This window comes from Zootoca vivipara, chromosome 6 (assembly GCF_965207765.1).
Source record: "Zootoca vivipara chromosome 6, rZooViv2.hap1.1, whole genome shotgun sequence".
In the NCBI taxonomy this organism is placed as follows: domain Eukaryota; kingdom Metazoa; phylum Chordata; class Lepidosauria; order Squamata; family Lacertidae; genus Zootoca; species Zootoca vivipara.
The window spans coordinates 4,138,014-4,162,079 of NC_142589.1; the positions used below are offsets into that span (position 1 = coordinate 4,138,014).

General features: G+C 44.5%; 2 protein-coding genes across 13 annotated transcripts in view; one reads left to right on the plus strand and one right to left on the minus strand.

The window, feature by feature from the left end:
- Positions 1-657: 657 nt before the first annotated feature.
- DUSP11 (dual specificity phosphatase 11) lies at positions 658-13,894 on the minus strand. The gene is made up of 10 exons (XM_035118635.3): positions 13,774-13,894; positions 12,398-12,473; positions 10,295-10,426; positions 8,728-8,851; positions 8,049-8,109; positions 6,486-6,532; positions 5,430-5,505; positions 3,383-3,511; positions 3,046-3,090; positions 658-2,112 (listed from the first exon to the last, which is right to left on the minus strand). Exons 1-10 carry the CDS (start codon positions 13,806-13,808, stop codon positions 1,857-1,859), a joined length of 981 nt encoding a protein of 326 aa, XP_034974526.3. The 5' UTR covers positions 13,809-13,894; the 3' UTR covers positions 658-1,856.
- Positions 13,895-14,000: 106 nt separating this feature from the next.
- The window catches only part of KANSL3 (KAT8 regulatory NSL complex subunit 3), a 32,318-nt gene continuing 22,252 nt past the window's right edge, over positions 14,001-24,066 (plus strand). For 4 of the 12 annotated variants that reach the window (XM_035118637.3, XM_035118644.3, XM_035118643.3 and 1 more), the window contains exons 1-10: positions 14,765-14,901; positions 15,633-15,917; positions 16,869-17,039; positions 18,002-18,092; positions 18,349-18,534; positions 19,545-19,676; positions 20,663-20,779; positions 21,916-22,017; positions 22,164-22,235; positions 23,453-23,527. In XM_035118637.3, the coding sequence (XP_034974528.3) occupies positions 15,700-15,917; positions 16,869-17,039; positions 18,002-18,092; positions 18,349-18,534; positions 19,545-19,676; positions 20,663-20,779; positions 21,916-22,017; positions 22,164-22,235; positions 23,453-23,527 (1,164 nt within the window). In that variant the 5' untranslated portion in view covers positions 14,765-14,901; positions 15,633-15,699. Of the gene's footprint in view, positions 14,342-14,764; positions 15,164-15,632; positions 15,918-16,868; positions 17,040-18,001; positions 18,093-18,348; positions 18,535-19,544; positions 19,677-20,662; positions 20,780-21,915; positions 22,018-22,163; positions 22,236-23,452; positions 23,528-24,066 lie in introns of those variants that run through there. The other 8 variants (XM_035118639.3, XM_088670847.1, XM_088670845.1 and 5 more) reach the window with 5 other exon arrangements.

A 24,066-nucleotide genomic window follows, 5' to 3' on the forward strand; every position in this document is an offset into this window, starting at 1 on the left:
TTGTTTTGATATTATAGTGTTTACAATTCCACCTCCTACTGGTAATGCTGTTGTGAATATGTGGAGCAAACACCCTCCCATCAGATGTCAAGGAAATAAACAACTACAGTACCTGACTTTTAGAAAACATCTGAAGGCAGCCCTGTTTAGGGAAGTTTTTAATGTTTGATGTCTTGTCATGTTTCAAATATTCTATTGTGAGCTGCCCAGAGTGGCTGGGGAAACTCAGCCAGATGGACAGGGTACAAATAATAAATTGATGATGATAAGCTGCTTTGAGCTCAAAATTTGTTGTTGGAAAAGCAGAATGCAACCCAAGAATGGGAGCAGGTGTCTAAGATGCAGGAATGCTCTTTCTGCTCTCCAGGGTGGTGGATAATTTTGAGCACCACCCTTTCAAAAAATTGTGCTTTCCTTCCTTCTGGTTATCTTTAAACCAGACTAGAGGGCCTGTCCTCCTCTGACAGATCTTCAGACTGAGGCCCATCCTCTGCAAAGCAGGGCCCATGGCTAGCCTAATTGGGACCAACCAAAATGTCACTGAACAATGAGCACCGGATATGTCCTTCATCCAGTACATAACTAATACTATGGAATTCACTTCCAGAAGAGTTGGCGGTAGCTCCCACCCTAGCTGTGATAGGTGACAGATTCATGGAGAATACAGCTATTATTTATTTAGAATACAGCATTTATATTCTGCTCCATAGCCCCAAGAGGCTCTCACTGCAGCTTACAAAAGTTTTGCACACGACAATTAAATTTGAGGGTAGTATCAGGAGCAGATACTCCACCCACACGACATAATAATACAGTATATGTGAAATATCAACTCCAATAGATCAATGCAAATGAGACACCTGTTATGTAATTAATAGAAGGCAAAAGAAAAAGGAAAGAAACACCCAAGATTAGAAAATTCCCAAACCTGGTACAGTAACCCCTCATTTTACACACATTTGACCTGCACAGTTTCAGCCAAACATGGTTGAAGGTGAGCTTGTTGAAACAAGTCAATTGGGCAACTCAAGTCTGAAGCAAGGCAGAAAGTTTAAAAGCCTTTTTTGTGCCAGATTCATTTGGGGTTACCAGGTGTGCAAAGAGCTTTTTAAAAAATCACGTCCTATACATGATGTTGATGAATGTACATGATCCTTAGAACCAAACCCATGCATAAAACAAGGGATTACTGTATCATTATAGGGTAGCACTGGTTCCAGACCCACACAGCTTTAGTTACATATGAAAACACATTATGATTGGTACAACTGACAGCATCCCTATAGGACTGGACCACCCAGGAAGAGTTCCCAGGTTATGGAGAAAGCAGCAACTAGTTAATTGAATCAGGTTACAAACTGGAGTCGAACTGATTTATGAGGCAGAAATCCATTTTGAAAGGACCAAGTCCATTTCCCTCTTGGGAGGGTCATGTCAAGAGCAGGGGAAAGTAATCTTTATCTAACACAAAATATGAGGTCAGTTTGCTAACGTTTGTGGAAGCAGCTTCTGCATTGAGGAGCCTTATAACTCCCAAACATGACTTTAATAAGAGACATTTCAGGAGACCAGCCAATAAGTGCTTCTTATCAATTATGAATTCATTTAACGGCTGGAATGGCTACATCTTGCTGGTAAGCAATCACAAAATGAAAACTACGCAGCATTGGTGTAATGTGGTACAAAGTAGTCCTGCCCTGGAACCACAGTGTGAAGGTGAGTAATAAATAAACAACAATAACGATGTAACCTGTTGGGTCTCATCTGCTGGCTAAATCACAAGGCAATAATTCATTTAAGTTCATTAGTATGAGACTGTGTCCTCCTCGGCTGTTAGGTTTCCATCAACAGAGTTTTCAATGGTGCCGTCTGTCAATTTTATATCGTCCTTGCTGCTGTGGATAATGAGGACTCTGCACTGGAAAATGAGGCCCCGCATGTCCTTGCAACTGTTGGTGGTAAGATGAATAGTGTAGCCCCTGGCTGGACCTAACAGGGTAATCCAATCCTTGCTGAGTGATGTCAGCTGTAGGGAGGTACTGAGGATGGTAAACAGGCTGACCACTGTCATAACAGTTGATGAGGTTTCTGTGACTGGTATGATAGGGTTTTCTGAAAGAGAAAGCACCAAATTTCAGAGCAGAGCCAAGTGGTATTGAAAAGCCTGCACCACAACACTCCAGCCCATGCTGTAATCGGAGCCTTCTAAGTCTGCTTCTTAAAACTTACACTACTGAGAGAGTACGGTATGTTTCACCAGCTGAGCTGGGTGCAGTTCACCAGGGCAGAGAGATTGGAGCAACGCTAAAACAGACAAGCTTTCAGCTGTAATTCTGAGTCTGGTACAGGCAGTTGCTTTACCAACCAATGCCGAGGGGAAAGAAAAGCCAGTTTGCTAGTCTTAAAGGTGTCACAAGACTGTTGCTTTTGGTTCAAAAGGCTAAGATGGCCACCCTCTGGAACCAGCTGCTAAGAGGAGGTCCTCATTGTCAGTGATCAATTTCAGATGTCTTTACCCCAGAACAAAACCATTCCTCCACACTGTCCGTGAACTGCCTCAGGGAAAACTATATCTGTGCAAATAAAGTACTGCAGCTTGTAGGAAAGGAGCCAATTCATTACTCCCTGCCTACTTTATTTAGGCAAAAAGTATCTACTGTTAGTGCAGCAGCTCAGTTTTCATACCTTGCAGTACTTTGCATTTCTTTTAACTAGCATAGCACATATAAAATTGTGTCCAATTGATACACTGCCATTAACAATTGAGAAGTAGACCGGACAGCAATTTAGGCAAGGTTAAGTGTATTCTGGGCATTCCAAAATTCTACAACACAAGGACAAAATCCAGCATTTCATGTAGATACATATTCCAGGAAACCCATCTTTTAGAAACAGCTTATACAAATTAAGCTGACATATTCCAATATTATTTGCATGCTTTATTCCGAGGATAGAAACGTAATTTTTTTGTCCTGCAGAACATGAACTGCCCTTGACTAGACACAATATGTGTTCAGAAGTTCCCTGGAACCCCCACTTTCTTACCTCTGTGGGTTTTGTCCACCCCTTCCTCTCCTTGGTGGGAAGTGCCTGTAAAAGAAAGAATGAGAAAGACCGCAAGAACGGTATGGTTCAAGTGCCTAAACCCAAGTGCCTAAGCCTAAGAGCAAAGTTGCTTTTTGCATTCCTGCAAGGCAACCCTGGCTTTAACCCATATTACTTAGGAGCTGAAGAGATGGCAGCTCATAAAGGGTAGCCTTTGCACCATGTAAATGGCAGGATTCAATCATTTCCCTCAACAGTAGCAGGGTGTCCCTATGCTACGCATAAAGTTCTATTTTCACTTGACCATACTGGATGTCTAGAAAGCAATAAATGAGACCTTGGTGTTTCCAGTGGGAACTGCTGCAAATGTCGCTGACTGTATGTAGTTGCTTGAAATCCAGGATTTGCAACAGGGCCATAGTACCCGTTCATCCAACCACGTCCTGAAGCAGCCATATGATGATTCCTTTAAAAAGTGTTTTTTAATGTTAGTAGTTAGGAAAAGTACTGTTTTCATAGGGGTATATTCTTATTATTTATTAAATGTCTATACTGCCCTTTACACCAAAGATCACAATATAAAAACACAAAAATATGTATCATAGTAACAAACAAAAACAATACATCCAAATACACAGTTTAAAAGGCCATAGTTTGTTTAATTAGCCAAAGGCTTGGGAGAAGAGGAATGTTTTTGCCTGGTGCCTAAATATATGTAACAAAGGTGTCAGATGAGCCACCACAGAAAAGGCCCTTTCTCATATTCCCTCCCTCCCTCCCAATTTCTCATGGAGGAGGCACATGAAGAAGGGACTCAGATGATGATTGCAGTGTGTGGGGTCTGTTCATATGGGGAGAGGCAGTCATTGTGGTCCTGTTTATTTATAGGTTGCTATTTCACAGAAAATATATCGAAGCGGTTTACAACAAAAATACATGAAACCACAGTGAAGAAACATATTGGCAAGCTGACGTCTCATTTGGCTTCCTCTTACAATGGAGTTGGTTCATATGGGGAGGGAAGAACCCTTGGAGTAGCCATTAAGATATTTCCATTGGAAGTTGTGAGGCTAACAAGTGGGACCTGCCACACGTGTAGCAGTGTGGTGTGCTTATGTTCTTCTAGCCAGACTTCATTCGGGATATTCCATTCCACTTCTATTCCTCACTCAGCATTCTGCCCCTGAGGATGCTCAGCCTTCACTGGGCTGTTTTGAACCATCTGCCTTCTAAAGGTTTTCTGTATTTCTGCAATTCCTGGGGTTCTCCCATACATGTGAATACTTTAGCTGCTCGTGTGGACAGGGTCAATTTGACTATTTTAAGCACTGGCATGACTTTACTAGCACACAGGGCTATTTGTGGTGTAAAGTTCTGAAAAAGGGATCTCTAAAACAGTTATGGGAAACAAGAAATGCTTTCAAACAGGTTTCCAACTGCCCCTTTAGGGAACATAGGGGACACTGTGGCCTAAACCACCAAGCCTCTTGGGCTTGCTGATTGTAAGGTTGGCAGTTTGAATCTGTACGACAGGGTGAGCTCCTGTAGCTTTGTCCCAGCTCCTGCCAACCCAGCAGTTTGAAAGCATGCCAGTGCAAGTAGATTTATAGGTAGCTCTGCTGCGGGAAGGTAAATGGTGTTTCCATGGTTCTGGCACATGTCATGGTGTCCTATTTCGCCAGAAGCAGTTTAGTCATGTTGGCCACATGACCCAGAAAAGCTGCCTGTGGAGAAACGCCAGCTCCCTTGGTTTGAAAGTGCAGATGAGCACTGTACCCCATAGTTGAATCTGACCGGACTTAACCCTCCAGGGGTCCTTTACCTTTACCTTTTTACCCTGTTTCCTTTATTTAGAAATCTAAAATCCTCCCTTTCATCATAAGCCCGCAGGGTGGATTACAGTACCTAAAAATAGCTAGTGTCAAAGACAGTAAAACATCAACAATCCTCAGTGTTAGAAGGCCTTCAGATGACATTCTCAGTATGGCCTTCTGGGATTGGGAAGGTTTTTAAGGGGTGTGTCCTCCTTTCCTCTGCCCATTACAAATGTGTCCCTTTTGACTTCCTCTGCAGCACACTGTACCGTGTCTGTTCTCTAGTAAACTCCTCTGTTACAAATACCTGCCCTGTGTCTGTGGCACAAGACAAGAGGAATTGTTGATTTGCCAGGGGATCCAAACTCAGGCCCTGTAGGGCTTTTGATTTGAGGGTCCTACAACCCCGGTAGTTTCCTGAACAAGTATTCTGCTCATTTAAATGGGAAAATTAGATGGCAAAATTAGTGACAGATGCTACAACAGAACCTTTTTCTGCAACTAATTCCTGCTTCTTCCAAGCAAAAGCAATATTTAAATAAAGCAAGAGGAACAGAAAAAACGACTTGCCTTCTGCCAGATCCTCCCCTAAGGGCTTCAATGTAGTTCTTCCTTTCTATTGAGTGCCCTCTGCACCTGTTAAACACTAAGGGAGAAAACAAGGTTTACAGTGCAATTCTATGCACATTTGCTTTGAAGTAAGCCCCATCACACACAGGATTTGGTGGCAACAGTTATTTCTATAAAAAAGACCCCATTCCTCCCATCAAGTCACTTTAACCAGAAGCAGCACCACATCAGGCTATTACTTGCCAATATTCAAATACTTGAAGAGCGTTCCCACATACACAAAGGCTGTGACTGTCAAAGCAGATTCCAGGGAGTCCAGTGATTCCCCAATGAAACAATCAATAGTAGTTGCAATGGAGTGCTGGGTCTGTGGTCTAGGTGCATTCTAGACTTGCTAAGGGCAATGGGACTCCCAAAAGACCTATCCAGCACTCTTATGTACCCAGGGAAATGTCCCTGAATCCTCAGCCAAGGGGAAATGCACACCAGTTCCTTGGTAGATGACTGGATTCGGAAATGGTTTCCTGAAAGCAGGATGCCTGAGAACTACTATATTATCGTAATTAATCCAACGATCAGATATCCCTATAGTACAGATTGGAAAATGCAGGTGGGCAGATGCACTGAGAAATGTGGCTTGCCTAAGGCCACTTTAAAAGTTTATGGCTGAAATGAAACCTGACTTTCCAGCTCACTTATGGCATCAGCTCTCAATCCATTTTTAATGGCACAATGCTCCCGTTCCAAGTGAAACAAGCAAAAAACAAAACAAAACAGGTCATATGAGAAGAGACCTATGGAAAACTTGGGAAGAGTGTATCAGTCCCTACCAGAATACAGTATCTGTTTAACTCAATGCAATATAAATTCTACATGTGTCCTTCTAGTAAAGTCTCAGTGTCAAGAGGAGAGCTGTGGGTATCTACTACAAAGCTCTAGTTTAACACAGAGTTATGTTGAACCCGTTTCCATCCTGAAGTTAATGAGGCAGCTTTGGGGTGTGGTGGAGGAAACAATCAAATGCTCCAACTCAACAAAAAAGGATGCAATGCTTACATTCTATTGCCATGTTTGGCTCCATTCCTTCAACATCAATTAGGTACCTTAAGAGAACAGCAAGATTTTTAGCTATAGAAAAATGAGCATTCATAAGAACAGAAGTCAGTGATAGAAAGTTTGAAGGCAACAGGCGGTATGTAATTTCTTTAAAAACAACAAACCTGTATTTCTCTAGAATACTAGCATGCTAATACCCAAGATTACTGCCCTGCACTTTGGACCATCAGATAATAGAAGGGGGAAAGGCCCAGAATTGTCTATAAGAGAGTTATACCTACATACCAGAGAGTTGTATTATTCATCACTTCAGACTACATATCTGGTTTTTTTGTAAGATCTAAACCAACTATGTTGGTTTGATCACCCAAACAGCATGGTATTAGAGCATGCTAAGATTTAAAACTTGTCTTGATTATCTATGGATGCTAAATTTATAGAATTCAAACTTATTTCATTAGATTTATACCTGTTGTTCCTCTTGAAAGGAAGCTCAGGATAGCTAACAACATTCAAAATACAGCACATAATGGAACAGTTAAAACATCACTCAAAACAGAATTAAATGACAGCAGTGTTTTAGGAACCTACACCATGCTATCTGCTGTGTTCTATTTTAAAGTAAAAGCCATGAGTCGTAGTCAATTATCTTTTACTACACCCACTGAAATTAATAGACCTAAGTTAGCCATGGCCATTAATTTCAGGGAACCAGGCAGAGGGCCTTCTTGGTAGTGGCACCTGCCCTGTGGAAAGCCCTCCCATCAGATGTCAAAGGAATAAGCAACAATCTTACTTTTAAAAGACATCTGAAGGCAGCCCTGTTTAGGGAAGTTTTTAAGGTTTAATGCTGCACAGTATTGTGTTTTCAATATCCGGTTGGGAGCCACCCAGAGTGGCTGGGGAGGCCCAGCCAGATGTGCGGGGTATAAATAATTAAATATTTTACTCTAAGTAAAAGTTAATTTAATCCCCTCTCATAATTATTCTGAAGGAGTGTATTAATACAGCTTTGAATGAAGGGTATTCTGAATCTATGTTTTGGGGTCAGCTGGGAAGTCTCCATGGTCTCCTGGGCGGCTTAAAAAAAAACCTTAAAATTGAGATAAACCCTGTTGGATAACAGTGACAGACTGGCTAAATCCACAAAACCATTCTAAGAAAGTTTCTCCAACCTTTTTAAACTCAGAACATACCTTTAATTCCAAGCTGCAACTTAGGGCCCATATTTTATATTTATCAAATTTGCCTATGGTCATCTCTCCTTTCTCTTCTTAAAACTATTAAAACTACATGGAAATAATCAGACTGCTGACATGACCCATCTTTGGTCAAGCTATGATCCAGCTTCACGTCACAGCCCACCAGTTTAACCGACTAATGCATGGAAGACAGCCCTTTTATATAAACATGTAAACAAATGAACACTTCCATCCAGGAAGATTTATTGAATTTACACTGAAGCAAGAATCCTTGTGGCAGATACTCAATTATTCATTTTTATAACGTGTTCCAACTATCAAACTAGACTGCTGACCTGGATTTGTTTCAAGAGCAACTTACCTGCAAACAAGGTAACCAGTTCGATTCAAACCATGTGTGCAGTGAACTCCAATAAGCTTGTCTAGGGAAATTGGAAGCACAAACTGGTTTAACAAAGGCTCAGTTGCAGAGGCAACTTTATTCTTCATCAAGTTGCTTGTCAGGTACTGTCTGACATTTGCCACAATTGTTTGGAGATAATGATATTTATAGTCAAGTGTTAGATGAAACATTAATCTCTGCAGTGCACAAACATAGTTATACATAAAGGTAAAGGGACCCCTGACCATTAGGTCCAGTCGTGACCGACTCTGAAAAAGCAAATTCATGTAAAGTTCTGCCATGCATCAGAAGGTAGAAAGAGTACCCTAGTGCTTCCATTCAAAAAGAGCAGGAACTTAGCTTTCAGGTTGGCTGCCAAGGGTAGATTGGCATGTTTCAAGAAGAGAACAATTCCTCTTCTCTCCCCTCCTTCCTCCCTTTCCCAATATCCACCTTTAAACTGCAAACTGGTGGGGGCAGGAACCTGCCTGCTTCCACCATGTACATTTCCACCATGGCATGGTTCTGCCAGCCAACCAGCTAAAGCATCTATCCAACTAAAATAAAAAAGAAATGCCACACAATCGCTAATGGCTACCTTCATAACTGCTCTGCTGTCTTAGATAAATCCAGTTTCAACCCATCAGATCATGCTCACCATTATGTTGATTCTCCATTAGGAACTTTTTAACAGTGCTTTTAAATTCAAACACTGTCTCATTATTTGGTACTTCATGGCCAACAGTTAAAATTTTACAGTACTGCATCGTGCCTAGGAGCTCCTGCAAGGACATATGAAACACAAATAGCTGCAATGAACACCAAACAAGCCAACCACACAGGACTATTCCCGGGTTTAAATGCAGAGATTATTATTTTTTTAATGCAGCGCACATCTCCATACTTTCAGCACTCACTTTCTTCCTAGGCAGCTCAGAATGGAATCCCATCACCCACCTAGTCTGACTGAATACTCAAGCCAGCAAACCTGTTAGAAATTCTCCCTGGGTCACAAAAGGAATTCACCCTTTAAATACTCATTCTGTAGCCTTGCCCACTACCCTAAAACAGGGGTGAGGAATCTTTTTGGCCCGGTAGGTCAGATCTTTATCACTCCCTTCCTCATGGGCCACCTTTGACAAGTGGGTGATTAACCCAGATGTCAAAGTTAACCCACAGGGGTGAGGTGAGATTGTGACCAACCAGAACAGAGCTTGATTCTCCTTTTTGCAGGATGTTGTGTATGACATCAGGTGTGGGATAGGCGGGTGTGGTTTTAGGCAAACAGTGCAGTAAACCAAATTTAGTCCACGGGCTGCAGGTTTGCCAGACCTGCCCTAAAGCCATCCACCATCTTATGTAGGTCAGTTACTGGATCATGCAGTGTTCTTGCAGGTCTGGAGACCATGATGCAAAGTCACATGATACTCCTATAGCCTATAGGTCAGCTGTTCACATGACCGTATCATATAAATATAACCAAAACCAACGTGCTTTTTATAGCTTCCTAGAAAACAGCTATGGCTATGATAGATTATAAACCCCACCCCACTTTTCAGGCAGAAAACTCAGCCTGTTGTGATGGTGCTTGTAGAGGAATGAAAATCAGAGGAATACTTCCACCCATCTTGACAAAAAAAACCCCAGAGTGTCATATCTACTTGACATCTAAGCCCCTAAATACATACCACATTTTAAAAAGTCCACATGGCACTGTTTACAGCTACTGCATGCTGAAAAGGAACTTTAATCCATTTCTTCAAAGTTTCATTTCAGTTCTTAGCAGGACAATTTTTCAACAAACAAGATTCTAGTGCTAACAATTAATTCCACATTGAGAAAGCTACCAAAGACAGTATCTACCCCAGGGGTCAGCAAACTTTTTCAGTAGGGAGCCTGTCCACTGTCCCTCAGACCTTGTGGGGGGCCGGACTATATTTTATAAAAAAAATTGAATGAATTCCTATGCCCCACAAATAACCCAGAGATGCATATTAAATAAAAGGACACATTCTACTCATGTAAAAACACCAGGCAGGCCCCATAAATAACCCAGAGATGCATTTTAAATAAAAGGACACATTCTACTCATGTAAAAACATGCTGATTACCGGACCGTCCGCGGGCCGGATTTAGAAGGCAATTGGGCCGCATCCGGCCCCCGGGCCTTAGTTTGGGGACCCCTGATCTGACCCTTTCACATAAGTTTGGGAAACTGAACTTACCTCTGGCTCATAATAGCGGGTGGTGTATGTTAAGTCAATGACCAAGCCAAGTTCTTCTTTCTGTTCTGTAACCTGATTAATAAGGTCTAATGGAGAAAAACGTTCATTTGGAGCAAGTTTCCAATCAAAAGTCTGAAAAGAAAGTAGAGTATTCAACCAACAGTTATAGGTTGCTGTTAAACTCTAAGGGTAGTGTCTAACAAAGTAGCACAAGGATTTCAGTTTGCATAATGAATTTTCCATTGCACAGGCAGAAATCCTTGCACAAATGGAACTTCACTGGATGCTGCATCTAGACCCCCCTGACAAGCATCCAAAGGAGAGTACAACTGTATTTGGATAGTCTTGTATTGCTTACGTTTACCACACATAGTATTAAAGATATTTCAGCAGTCTAAGACACTCAAAATCTTACACTGGACTAAAATTACCAGAAATAATGGTACAGTAATCACAATATCTTGTGACCTGGTGTGTGTGTGTGTGTGTGTGTGTGTGTGTTTTACAGTTTTAGGCCAGTCATAAGAAGTGGGATAGATTGAGGGCACTAGGAGAAGGGGACGGCAGAGGATGCGATGGTTGGACAGTGTTCTCGAAGCTACGAATATGAGTTTGTCCAAACTGTGGGAAACAGTGGAAGACAGGAGTGCTGGCATCCATGGGATCACAAAGAGTCGGAAACGACTAAACAACAACAAGAAGAACTGGGATGTTTAACTGCAGTTGGGAACTGGCAAGACTAGATAAGCTAAATTAGACTACAGTGGTGCCTCGCTAGACGAATGCCCTGTAAGACGAATTTTCCGCTATATGAATAGGTTTTGCGATTGGAGGTTGCCTCGCAAGACGATGAGGATTTTTATGGCTGCTGCTTCGTCTTGCAAAGTGTGGCCATAAAAACCTCCGATCGCAAAACCTAGCGAAAGGGGCATTCGTCTAGCAAAAGGGGAACCAGCTGTAGCAAGGAAAGAAGGCAAAGGGAGATCAGCTGAGAGGCGCTGACAGCTGTCAGTGCCTCTCAGCTGATCTTCCTTTACCTTATTCCTGCGCTGCAGCTGATTCCCCTTTGTGTTCCGCTGGTCTCTGCCGGTGAGGGGCAACTGGCAGAGACCAGCGGAACATAAAGAGCTGTAGCGCGGGAAGAAAGGGGGGGGGAGAAGTGGAGGAACGGATCCGTTCCCCCACTTCTCCCCCCACCGCCACACCATGGACACCTGGGAGCATAGGACGGGGCTTCGGAGAAGCGCTGCGCCTTTCTGAAGCCCCGTCCGATGTCGGCTTTGTGCCGGGCAGCGGCGGGAGAAGCGGTTTTATTGATTTCTGCCCAAACACTGCTGCCGACTGCACTATTCCAGATATGCCTGGGGAAATCTGGACGTATGCCAAGCCTATATCAAATGATCACTGGATCAAGTTAACCAATTCTGCTGAATTTATTAAACTAAATAGTTTTAATTGATTTTGAATGAATGTGCAATTAATTGTCACTGTCTTGAAATTTATTCAAACAGTTCCTATTTTCCTTGGTGGGTTGTGCAAACCTCTGTCCAGAATATTGCTTTTTATAGGCTATGGGGAACTGTGGATGTTTATGGAACTAAGGGAATAATGGCCCAAAAATATTTGGGAACCACTGCTATACACTAAACTTTGCTCAGATGAAAACATGAGATCTGGAATTTGGACTAAAGCACAATGCAAACAGATCAAGAGCAGCCTTAAAAGTAAAGGGACCCCTGACCATTAGGTCCAGTCGCGGATGACTCTGGGGTTGCGGCACACATCTTGCTTGATTGGCCGAGGGAGCTGGTGTACAGCTTCCGGGTCATGTGGCCAGAATGACGAAGCCGCTTCTGGCAAACCAGAGCAGCACATGGAAACGCCGTTTACCTTCCCGCTGTAGCACTTTGACTGCTAGGTTGGCAGGAGCTGGGACCGAACAATGGGAGCTCACCCCATCATGGGGATTTGAACCGCCGACCTTCTAATTGGCAAGCCCTAGGCTCTGTGGTTTAACCCACAGCACCACTCGCGTCCCATAAGAGCAACCTTACATTTACATAACACATAGAACCACCCAAAAAAACTGCACGCCATACCTACCTTCTTAAGTGGAACTTTAAAAGCAATAAAGCGTGTTCCAGGTATTCTCTTTCCAAGAGGTATGTAATGAGTCCATCTAGAAGAGAGACCTTACACTTAAAAGTGAAATGAAATGAAATTCACTGCTTCTGCATAAATATGATGGGGACAGCAGTGAGGGAGACACAATTCAACAGGTAACTTTTTTTTCGTAACATTAAAACACCATTGACACTAACAGCATCTAAATGACAGCTATACATGCAAAAGCTATATCCCAATCTATTCCTCTGTAAGACAACCATAAAATACACCCTAGGATGGAGGAGAGATAATGCAAGTTTGACCCTCAAAAACAGGTCAACGGAACCCCTGTGCAAAATGAGGATTACCTGTATGCAGGTCCTGGGCTGCCAAGATGACAAGGCTCACTGGTGTGTTCCAGAGGAAAACACAGCTATGTGTTTTTGTGTTTTTATACTGTCAACTGCCCTGTGATCTTCAGATGATGGGCAGTATATAAATTTAATAATAACAATAACAACGTACCCCTATGAAAGCAATACTTTTCCTAATTACTAACGTTAAAAAAATTTTTTTTAAAAGGAATCATTATGTGGCTGCTTTGGGGTGTGATTGGATGAAATGACATTATGGCACTGATGGGAAATAACAGTCCTGTTTATGAACGATTCAGTTTATGAACTCTGCAAAACTGGAAGTAGTGTCCTGGTTTGTGAACTTTACCTTGGTCTAAGAACGGAATCCGAATGGTGGAAGGGTACCGGCAGTGGGAGACCACAGTAGGGAAAGCATGCCTTGGTTTAAGAACGGACTTCCGGAACGGATTAAGTTCATAAACCGAGCCACCACTGTAGTCAACATTTGCAAAATTCCCGTTGGAAACACCAAGTTCTTGTTTTTTCTTTTTCGGTGCCCAGTATGGTCAAGTGACAATGGAACTTTATGGGCAGGATAGGGGCACTTTGCTACTGTTGGGAGAAATGGTTGAATCCTGCCATATATGTGGTTCAAAGGCCATACTAGATGAGGAAAACATTCCTCTTATCCTAGGCCTTTGGCTAATTAATCTATGGCTTTTTATATTGTGTGTGTTTGGGGGGGTAGTTATTGGTTTTGTTTCGTGTTATGTTCCTTGTTTCGTTATGTGTTTTTGTATAGTAAACCACCGTGTCATCCTCGGATAAAGAGCGGTATACAACATACACACATACAGTACACACATACAGTACATACAAGCTCCCACCCGAGGGGCTGACCAAGGAGGAAGAGGTTCACGCACCAGCTCCAACGCCTCACTATAAGGGAGCGCGGAAGGACCGGTCCGGGGGCTCCCCGTCCACCCCACCCCCCCCGGCGAGGCAGGTACCGCTCACCTGTCCGGGACTTCGTTCTTACTCTTCTTCCCCATTGCTCTGAGGCCCCCAAACGTTTCGAGCTCCACGCCAAGCCACCCGCTACCGAGCCGGGAAGCTGCATCACTTCCGGTTTCCACGCAAAGCAACGACGAGCCCCGGCGCTCGAATGACGTCATCCCGCGGGCCGTCGAGCAGGGGACACCCTTCTCGACGCCCGCCTCCAGCAGCGGCCCCTGCAGGCTAGTTCGGAGAACTGCGCCTTTACCTCTCCGCCGGGAATCGCAATGTGTGAATGGTGTTGGTTCGCAGGACAGAGACGAAACGTCGCTTTCCCCTCACTGGTGTTATTTGGCTTCGAGAATCATCTTCCTCTCGAACTCGGTTCATCTGGGAAGGGGGTCCCTACCGAGTTAGGCCGAGAAAAAAGCAAAGGGAGGAGGGCTAAAGCAGCGGGCCTGCTTTCTGCTGCGTTTGGAAACCATGACGAAGAATGGTCGAGGGAGTTGGCACGTTTAGCCTGCAAAGGCTTTCATTGTCACATGGTGGAAGACGGAGCAAGCTAAACACTAGGAAGAACTTTCTGACGGTAAGCGCTGTTTGACAGTAGAAGGGACTCCCTCAGAATGTAGTGGACTTGCCTTCATGGGAGGTTTTTAAGCAGAGGTTGGATGGCCATATGTCAGGGATGCATTAGTTCAGATTCCGGCATTGCAGGGGGTTGGACTAGATGACCCTCGGGGGTCCTTCCAATTCTACAATTCTATGATTCATGCCTTTCGCTGAACAAAACCAGCAGCAACAGTTGCGCCTGCAAATCTTAGTCCCTTCTTCACCAGGGGGGGCTAAGAGGCCGCCCGAGCTATGCGCGTTCGAGGTGCCTGGAATCGTCCTCCCTTCCCTGCCTCCCGACCAAAGGGAGGCTTCCCCTCACTCAGCGCGGGATCCATCGGCCGGGTTTTCCTTCTCTCCCGCCGCCCAGCCGCGGCCCGTCCCTTCCAAAGTGTCAAGGGAGGCTCCGGACAGGGGAGGGCGCCGCGCATGCGCAAATGCGCCCGAGGCCTGAGGCCTACCCTGGTTGGATTCTGGCGAGAGGTTCCGGTGCTTCGGGCCGGCGTTGAGCCCCTTGCGTTCTTTCTCTGGCCGGAGGTGGGTGAGGAATAGCTGCTCCTTCTCTGGGTCCAGAAAGAGGTTCTGAAATCAAGCGCTCGTTTCTGACGGAAGCTCCAGATTTGGCGGGGGGAGGGGCAGAAGACTCTCTGGGCGCTTCGTACATGCTCAGGGGCTCTTTTTGCTGCAGCCCTTCGAACTTGGGTGCGCTTCTCGGCTGTTTCTGAGCGGCTTCAGTTGCCTTGGTCAGAGGTTGGAGTGAGCGGCGGGGTTATCCCATAATTTTTAGCTACAACCTGAGGTAGGTTAGGCTGAAAGCAAATTACTGGTCCCATATCATCCAATGAACTTGGAGATTTTAACCTGGGTCTCCCCAGCCTTAGCCTGATACTTTAACCCAGTGGTTCTTAACCTGATCTGGGCACAGGCCTCTTGGAGAATGTGGCAAAAGCCACAGACTCCCTCCCCAGAAATATGCACATAAACAGATGCACACAAAACTCTGCATGTGGTTTTTTTAATTGCGTCAGTTTTATGGTGTATAGTTTTGTGTCAATGTTTGTGACTGGTTCATAGGTCATTGAGATAATGCCTTGATTGGAGTAAATGAGCAAAATGGGGGCAAGACGAGGTTGGGCATTGGCTCTGTGGTAAAGGCCTTCTATGTGGCATGCACATTTTTGTTTTCGTTTGATGGCTGAACATGTGCTTAACACCGGGTTAGAAGCAGATTATTTCACACTGTTTACTTGTTGTTTATCCTTCCCTAGCAGCAAGAATGTGGAGCCGTAAGAGTTTATTGTGCCACTGCTAGTGGCAGAGACATACGATCTAGACATGTCTTACCGAGGCACTGAGCGAGACTTCCAAACCTCGGCACGGAGGATGGGGACCTCTCTGCTTTTCCAGTTGTCAGTCCATGAAAGAGAACTAGACCTGGTCTTCCTGGACCACAGCTATGCCAAGCCATGGAGCGCCCACCCTGATGCCAGCAATGCCCGTCCCACTCGTCTGCTGTTCGTCACTCCCAAGAGACACCAAGATAGCAACGCCATGTGAGTTTCACTTGTTTTCCTCTTATGTGAGAGTTACATAGGGATATTTTGTGTGCAGGTATCTGTAATTGCATTATTTGCCCCCCTTCTTCTTGAGGCTTTGCATGTGCTTCTTTCAAACTAAGCTGAAAGGTTGAGCAGTGGCATCAACACTTATGCTGGACCAGGAGATGGGGCAAAGCTCAGTACAGTCGTACCTTGGTTTTCAAACAGCTTAGTTCCCAAACGTTTTGGTCGGAAGCAACTGTTCTGGTTTGCAAACTATTTTTGGAAAACGAATGTCCAACGGGGCTTCCACGGTTTCTGATTGGCTGCAGGAACTTCCTGCAGCCAATCAGAAGCCATGATTCGGTTTTCGATTGATTTGGAAGTTGAACAGACTTCTGGAATGGATTCTGTTCGACTTCTAAGTTACAACTGCAGTAGAAGGCCGGCTTTTGCCTGCCGAAGGGCCCAGGCACAAGGCTGGCCCATCCATGAGGTAGACTGAAGCAGCTGCCTTGGGTAGCAGAATCCAAGGGGCCTTGCCACTGAAGAAGTGAGGAGAAGAGGCTGTGGCAGCTTCTGAGTTCTAGTGAGATTTCGCTGGAAGCCACAGCTGCATAACACTGCTAAGCAAAGCTTTGGTAGAGACGGCAAGAGGGGTGCATAGTATGTACAGGGCAGCATCTACCTGAGGTGAAATGGGAAGGGCCACCCCTGGCAAGAAATAACCCACAACAGGCATCATCTCTAGGGAGTGCTGGGGAAGACTCCCCGTCTGAAATCCTGGAGATCCACTGTCAACCAATGTAGACAAAGCTGAGCTAGCAGGACTATTGTTCTGATTCAGCTTCCCATTTACCCCAGCTTACCCATTTATCCAGAGCTCTCTTTTTGCTCAATGTATTGCAGGTATGTATAGCTTTAATGGGGTGGGAAACGGAGGCTGATTGCTCTGTCTGTTTTCAGTGAGGCAGATGTTCCCATTGATGTGGAAACAGTGACACCCACACCTGTGCCACTCTACGACAACCAGAAGGCCCGCACTGTGATGAATGAGTGTGAGCGCCATGTGATATTTGCCCGCACAGACACTGATACGCCACCTCCACCTGATGACTGGGAGGAGCATATGAACAGGTAATAAATTGGGGAGTGGACAGAAGGTTGTTTTATGCACTGGTGGTGCCTGTTCTTTGGTGGTGCCATTTCCTTTTTTTGCTTTTTGAGCCTGGAGATAATTTGGGACCAGGCAGTGTTCAGGGTTCTGCAAATTGGCTTTAATTCCAAAATACTTGGGTAGTGAATGCAGATCATTGTTGCAAGATGTGTGTGTCGACATTTTGGGTTAGCAGTGGGCCGTGGGACAGTGCGTGTGTGTTTACCAAACATTTTTGCATTTGCTTAACTTGCATCTGCTTCATACAGGATGATTTCCTGCCTGGATATCACATCAATGAATGAAAACTGTGGTTTATTTAGATTGTGGTTCAGTCCTGGCTTGTTCTTGCCAACTGTAGTTATGCACATGCCACAGGAAACTCTGGTTAGTTTAAAAGCACAGGCTTCTGCTCTCCATTTTTGGCAGGCGAAATGGGAGAGGGTGCAGGGGAGTGGTCAAGTCCAGGGCTCACAATTGCCCATTCTTGTAGCATCAAACCATGGTTTCCTCTTCCAACTGATCTAGGCCACACTTAGGAATCAGTACTCTTTGGGTGCCTCCAGCTGCAGTTTTGTTTAACAGGAGCAGGGGTTAGGAACCTCAGGCTCTGGGGGCTGAAGGTGGCCCTCCAAGCCTCTCTAGCTGCCCCTTGGGACTCCCCCAGGCCACACCCTCACTGGCCTACTGCATAACCTCCTTGGTGGCTTTTGCCTGGCTGAAATGTCTTTTTGAACTCTCACAATGTGTTTTGACTGCCTGGATTGAGAATAGAGAGGTGTGTTCAAATGTATCTAGAAACTGTCCTTTTCTACAAAAGTAACATTTATGTGAATTGCTCCACCTACGTTTGCTTGTACTTCTACCCATGATTTGCATGTGAGAATTCTGCCCTCAGGCTGACCTGGAAGGTGAACTGCTAAGTTGATTTTTTCCTTTGCAGATCTGGCTGGACAATAGCCCAGAATAAGCTGTTCAATAAAATCCTCAAAGCTTTACAATCTGACAGGCTGGCCCGGTTAGCCAATGAAGGGGTAAGAATAGCATTGCTCTTGCTCTGCCCACTTCTGAGCTTCTAGTCCCTCTGACAGGTTGGCTGTTTCATTAAATGTGTGTTGCCCTTTGCACTTCTGTGTTTTGTCCCATGAAGTCGGGAAGGTCTCATCTCTACTTTGACATCTGAGACATAGGCATTGTAACTCCAAGCTTTGTCACTGCTGCTTTGTTCTGCGTTCGGCACACTTTGTTATGCAACCTCACTTTGGGTCCTTCTCCTCTGTTTTCCAACAGGCTTGCAACGAACCAGTGCTCAGGAGGATAGCAGTGGACAAATGTGCCCGGCGTGTCCGTCAGGCTTTGGCAAGCATCAGTTGGGATACCAAGCTGATCCAGTGGCTTCACTCAACGCTGGTGGAAACCCTTAGTTTGCCTATGCTGGCTGCTTACCTAGATGCCCTGCAGACTCTTAAAGGAAAGGTGAATGAACATGTTGGGGAGGGGGTTTCCCCCCCAACACTTTTTAATCCTTCTTTCCATGTTTCTTATTTAGACAAAGCATTCTACTTAAAAGAAGGTGCCACTTCTCTTTTCCTTATAAATCAGCGGTTCCCAAACTCCCCCTCCCAACCACTTGAAATTTTCTGAAGGTCTTGGTGGACCACTTCATCCTTTTTCTGTCTGTTGGGGCTATTGTAATGTGCTGTGCTAGATGTTGCGTGGTTTTGAAACTGTATTTTTATTGCTTTTATTTCTTATAAGTTGTATTTTATTGTACAGTATGACTGCATTGTGTATGCAATTAATTTGCATAATTTCAACCTTGTGTGGTCGAAAGGCAGTAGGTTGAAATCCCACAAATTAATTGCACACAAAACTTGGCACAAAAAGAAGCCTTGCTTACAGGACTCTAGGATGCTTTCATAAGATGTCTTGGGGACTGGTAAGCAAAGTAGAGAGCTTGGAAGGTAAGCATGGTTCCATGGGGGAAGTTCCAGGAGTGTGGTTTGGGTATGCACATTTTTGCATATACATCTCATCTGTGATACGTAACCCCCGTGAAAGTAACGATCATACTATACCACAATTTGAATTCCATATCATTCTAATTATAAATCAATGCTGACCTTTCAGGTTACTGCTACTTAAGTGCTAGGAAAAGAGTGAACACAAATCTCTCTCTCCTTTAAGATGCTGTAGGTTTGAATTTCTGTGTGTGTTTGTTTGGGAGTAATGCTCATGTATGAGCTACTCATGTATAAATCTCTCAGCTTTTATCCCTTATAAGGGAAGTGGAAGCTAGAGAGCCTTTTTGCTTCAGGAGGTCTCTAGTCATCATCATCCCCCGCCCCACTTTAGCAGCCCTTAACCATTGATGTCCTAATAATAGCGAACCAGCTTTAAGTCCAAATGTCTTCCTGGCACTACTGGTATGTGGAGTGAATGTCTGTGTTCTGGAGTTCCATCACATGTTTATCAATGTGTTTCAGATTCCCATCCTCATTGATCGGATGCTGTTGTCCTCAACTGCAAAGACAGGAGCGGCAGGAGCTGAGGCCCTCTCCCTCTTGCTGAAGCGTCCATGGGATCCAGCCATAGGTGTCCTTTCACATAACAAACCAGTAAGTGTATTGTGGGCCATCAGGAAAAGGAGGGGGTCCTGGGTTTTATTTCTGTGCTGTTGCTGTTTTTCATTTTTACAGGTGAAACTCAGAAAATTAGAATATTGTCGAAAAGTGCATTTATTTCAGTAATGCAACTTATTATTATTTATTTTTCTTTAAATTTTTACAAACACTTTCTTTTGGAAATTCCACAGTAATAAAACAAATAGTTACAATAAAACAAAAATAAACATCGCTATTACATTAATTATATTCCATTTATAATTGACCTGCATAATGACAAATAATTACAAATACAACACATAAAGGCTTGACATATCTTGCTTTGCATGTCATGCATCTATCTCATATATTGGTTTCACCTTTTTTAAGTTGCATTACTGAAATAAATGCACTTTTTGACGATATTCTAATTTTCTGAGTTTCACCTGTATTTTAAGAGCAGGTTCACATGCAAACATGCCAGCTCCTGGAATGGAGCTATCAGCCACTTTTTCCCTTCCTGGTCCTTATTCTTGGCTACAGCTTGTGGTTAGTGAGGAGAGAGCTTAAGCCACAATACAAGGTTCAGACAACACATTAAGCCAAACCTTGGCTTAGATAATGAGATGAGCTGAAAGGGCACTCTGTTGCAGTGGGCTTTTGCCAGGAGACGGAAGAGCGCTGGAGGTGGCTGAGATCTAGCAGATAAGAGAGATAAGAATTGAGGTTTAAAAAGGCCATTGCTTGTTCCCCTCTGAATCAGTCAGTTGGGGGAGGGCAGCAGAGATATTTAGCTGCTAAACTGGGAAACGGCTGGTGGTTATAAAATCCCAAAGGCAGAATGCCTTCCCTTGGCTGAAGACAGCTTTGGTTGTCAAGACTTAAACTGTTGATCAGTAGAGCAACCATGTTTGGAGACGTGGTTGTTGAAGGGGGTGGCGCCTCTTGGAGAAGCAGCTTTTTCTTTTTTTTAACCTCTTGGCTTTGTTTGTTTTCCCAAGAGCAAGTTGCCTGGTTCTCCTCTTATCCTGTTAGCATCTTCTGGACCCTCCAATTCAATGTTTCCTACTTCTCGGCGGCATCGGTTCTGGCAGTCACAACTCTCTTGCTTGGGAAAGGTTTGTGTCTCTTCACCACCCTGTTCTCATTCTCCTACAGCAGGCTATGTCCCCTCCCTCCCCACCCCCACCCCCGCTTTCAGTGCAATTGTAGGGACCCCACAGACTCCTGTAGACTCGCATTCCCTTCTTGGATTGGATTTAGATGGAAAGCAAGTGTAGAATAACCATTTGAGGGAGAGGGAGATCAGGCACACATGAAAGTGGAAGTACTGGGAAATACCCTGGGCAGGTAACAGGTAAATGGGGGACATTTCTGGGCTTCGTGTCAACAGTGTGATGCAGCAGCAAAAAATGCTAATGCAATTCTAGGCTGCATCAACAGAAGTATAGTATCCAGAACAAGGGAAGTAATAGTACCACTCTGTTCTGCCTTAGTAAGACCCCACCTTGAATACTATGCCCAGTTCTGGGCACCACAGTCTGAGAAGGATATTGAAAAGCTGGAATGTGCAGAAGGTGGTGGCCAAGATGATAAAGAGCCTGATGACAAGCATTTGAGGGAGTTGGCGTGTTTGGCCTGCAAAAGAGAAGACTGAGAGGAGATAGTCCTCTTCAGATATATCAAGGGCTGTCACTGTCTCATGGAAAATGGAGCAAGCTTGTTTTCTGCTGTTCCAGAGGGTAGGATCCGAAACAATGGCTTCAAATGACAAGAAAGAAAATTCAGACTTAACATTAGGAATAACTTTCTGATGGTAAGAACTCTTTTGACAGTGGACTGGACTTCCTAAGAAGGGGATGGACTGCTCTTCATTGGAGGTTTTTAAGCAGAGGTTGGATGGCCAATCTGTCATGGATTCTTTAGCCTTGGTTCCTGCATTGCAGGGGGTTGGACTAGATGACTTTTAGAGTCTCTTCCAATTCCACAGTTCTGTAGGGTATTTGTAATCCCACATCAGGCAAGAAATGTCTGTTATGGGGGGGGGATTCAGCCCAACACCATATAAAAAGCTAGAACCATATTGAGGTGGAGTAAGACATTCCAGATATTTATAAACTCAACAGTTTGCAGAGTCCCAGATCTTTGTGTTTCCCCCCGCCAATGAAATTCGCAGATGTAACTTTTGGTTGCGTTATAAATTGGACTGTGATGGAATTGCTGTTTAATCTGCTTGTCTTTGCTTGTCTTGCAGGTGATCCCTGTTGCTACCCATTTAATGAATAACGGCAGTGGTGTTGGAGTGTTGCAATGCCTGGAGCACATGATCGGTGCTGTGAGAGGCAAAGTTACGGAGGTGGGTACAGGAGTAGCTAAATCCATGTAGTGCTGTTGAACTTCCCCCAAGCTTCTATAAATGCAAAACTTTTCACTTGGGTATATGTGGCTTCCAGTTTGGAAATTACTTAACTTTGAATTTCCCGTCTTCCCTTTCTTTTCCAGATCCACAACCATTTCTCTCACAAACCAGTAATCCTCATTGGCTGGAACACAGGAGCTCTGGTGGCCTGTCATGTATGTCGCTCTCTTGTCTTTACCTTCAGTGTTACTATACTAGTTTACTGCAGGAAAGCGCAGCAGTTTGGTACGTGCAGGATAAAATCCAGAAGGGAAACCAAGGCATAGGACCTGAAAGTATTCTGCTCCCCAGCTTTCCCCAACCCGATACCCTCCAGCTGCTTAGGACAACAACACAGATCAGCCCAGGGCACCACAGCTTGGTTGTCCTAGCAGAGAATCTTCATAGAATCAGAATTGTAGAGTTGGAAGGGTTTTGTTGTCAAGCTCACTGGTCGGTAATTACCTGGGTCTCCTTCCCCCTCCCCTTTTTGAAGATGGGGACAACAATTGCCTGCTTCCAGTCTGCAGGGACATCACCTGTTCTCCATGAATTCTCAAAGATCATAGACACAGGGTCTGAGATTACAACCACAAGCTCCTTTAGTACCCTTGGATGCAGCTCAAAACATCTGGAGAGCATCAGATTTGGGAAAGCTGTGTTACACCGTGTTAGCCTTAAGCTCCTCTAATGATGCAAGCTACACTTCCAGGGTTTCTTGGAAGAGGAACTAACTGTTAAACCACTCTGAGAATTGTAGTTCTGTGAGGAGAATAGGGGTCTCCTAACAACTCTCAGCATCCTTAACAAACCACAGTTCACAGGATTCTTTGGGGGCATGATAGTGCTTTAAATGTATAGTGCAGATATAAAGGCCTTAAAGATTCTAAGTGTACTGTACTGACTGCATTTTGGAAAGAGTGAGCACATGCATTAGGAAGGAAAAGTCTGGTTTTACTCTTTGTTGTACTTGAAAAGCAAATACAACTGTAACAGATTAGCCACAGAATCATCTTTCCTGACTACTGGACAGGGATTGCCAGTTGAGCTACATAGTCCTAGAGTAATAGAATTGTAGAGTTGGTTTGGACCCCGAGGGTCATCTAGTGCAACCCCCTGTAATGCAGGAATCTCAACTAATGTAGTTCATACATGGCAGGTGGCCATCCAACCTCTGCTTAAACACCTCCAGGGAAGGAGAGTCCACCACCTTCCGAGGGAGTCTTGGTTTGTGTCGTACCCTCCAGAGGAGGAGAAAACAAGCTCCATGTGGCAACCCTTGAGATATTTGAAGATGGCTATCATATCTCCTCTGTTTGTTTGTTTTTATTTACCAGGCTAAACATATCCTGTAGTAGTCATAGAATTATGACCCCTTTGCTTCCATGTCTAGGTTTCAGTGATGGAGGATGTCAGTGCTGTTGTGTGTCTTGGATTCCCTCTCTTAACTGTGGATGGGCCCAGAGGGGTAAGCATGAAATTGCTAAATTTGAAATTTTCAGCTAATAAGCTGGTTTTGTGGGACCCAGGTGGCGCTGTGGTTAAACCACTGAGCCTAGGGCTTGCTGATCAGAAGGTCGGCGGTTCGAATCCCTGTGACGGGGGTGAGCTCCCGTTGCTTGGTCCCAGCTCCTGCCAACCTAGCAGTTCGAAAGCACGTCAAAATGCAAGTAGATAAATAGGAACCGCTACAGCGGGAAGGTAAACAGCGTTTCCATGTGCTGCTCTGGTTTGCCAGAAGCGGCTTTGTCATGCTGGCCACATGACCTGGAAGCTATACGCCGGCTCCCTCGGCCAATAATGCGAGATGAGCGCGCAACCCCAGAGTCGGTCACGACTGGACCTAATGGTCAGGGGTCCCTTTACCTTTACCTTTTTAAGCTGGTTTTATAGCATGGCGTGAGGAGTGGATTGCTTTTTGGCTACATTACCAACAACATACCAGGAATGCTTTGCATGTTGGTTCCCTACTTTAAAAATATGTAGCAGATATGAAGGCTGCTCTTA

Coding starts and splice junctions, on each gene's coding strand:
- DUSP11 (XM_035118635.3), bottom strand. CDS start 13,808: ATGGGGAAGAAGAGTAAGAACGAAGTCCCGGACAG. Junction 6,533..8,048: donor ACTGGTTACCTTGTTTGCAG/GTAAGTTGCTCT, acceptor TGTTCTCTTAAG/GTACCTAATTGATGTTGAAG. Junction 2,113..3,045: donor GGTGGACAAAACCCACAGAG/GTAAGAAAGTGG, acceptor TTTCTCTTTCAG/AAAACCCTATCATACCAGTC.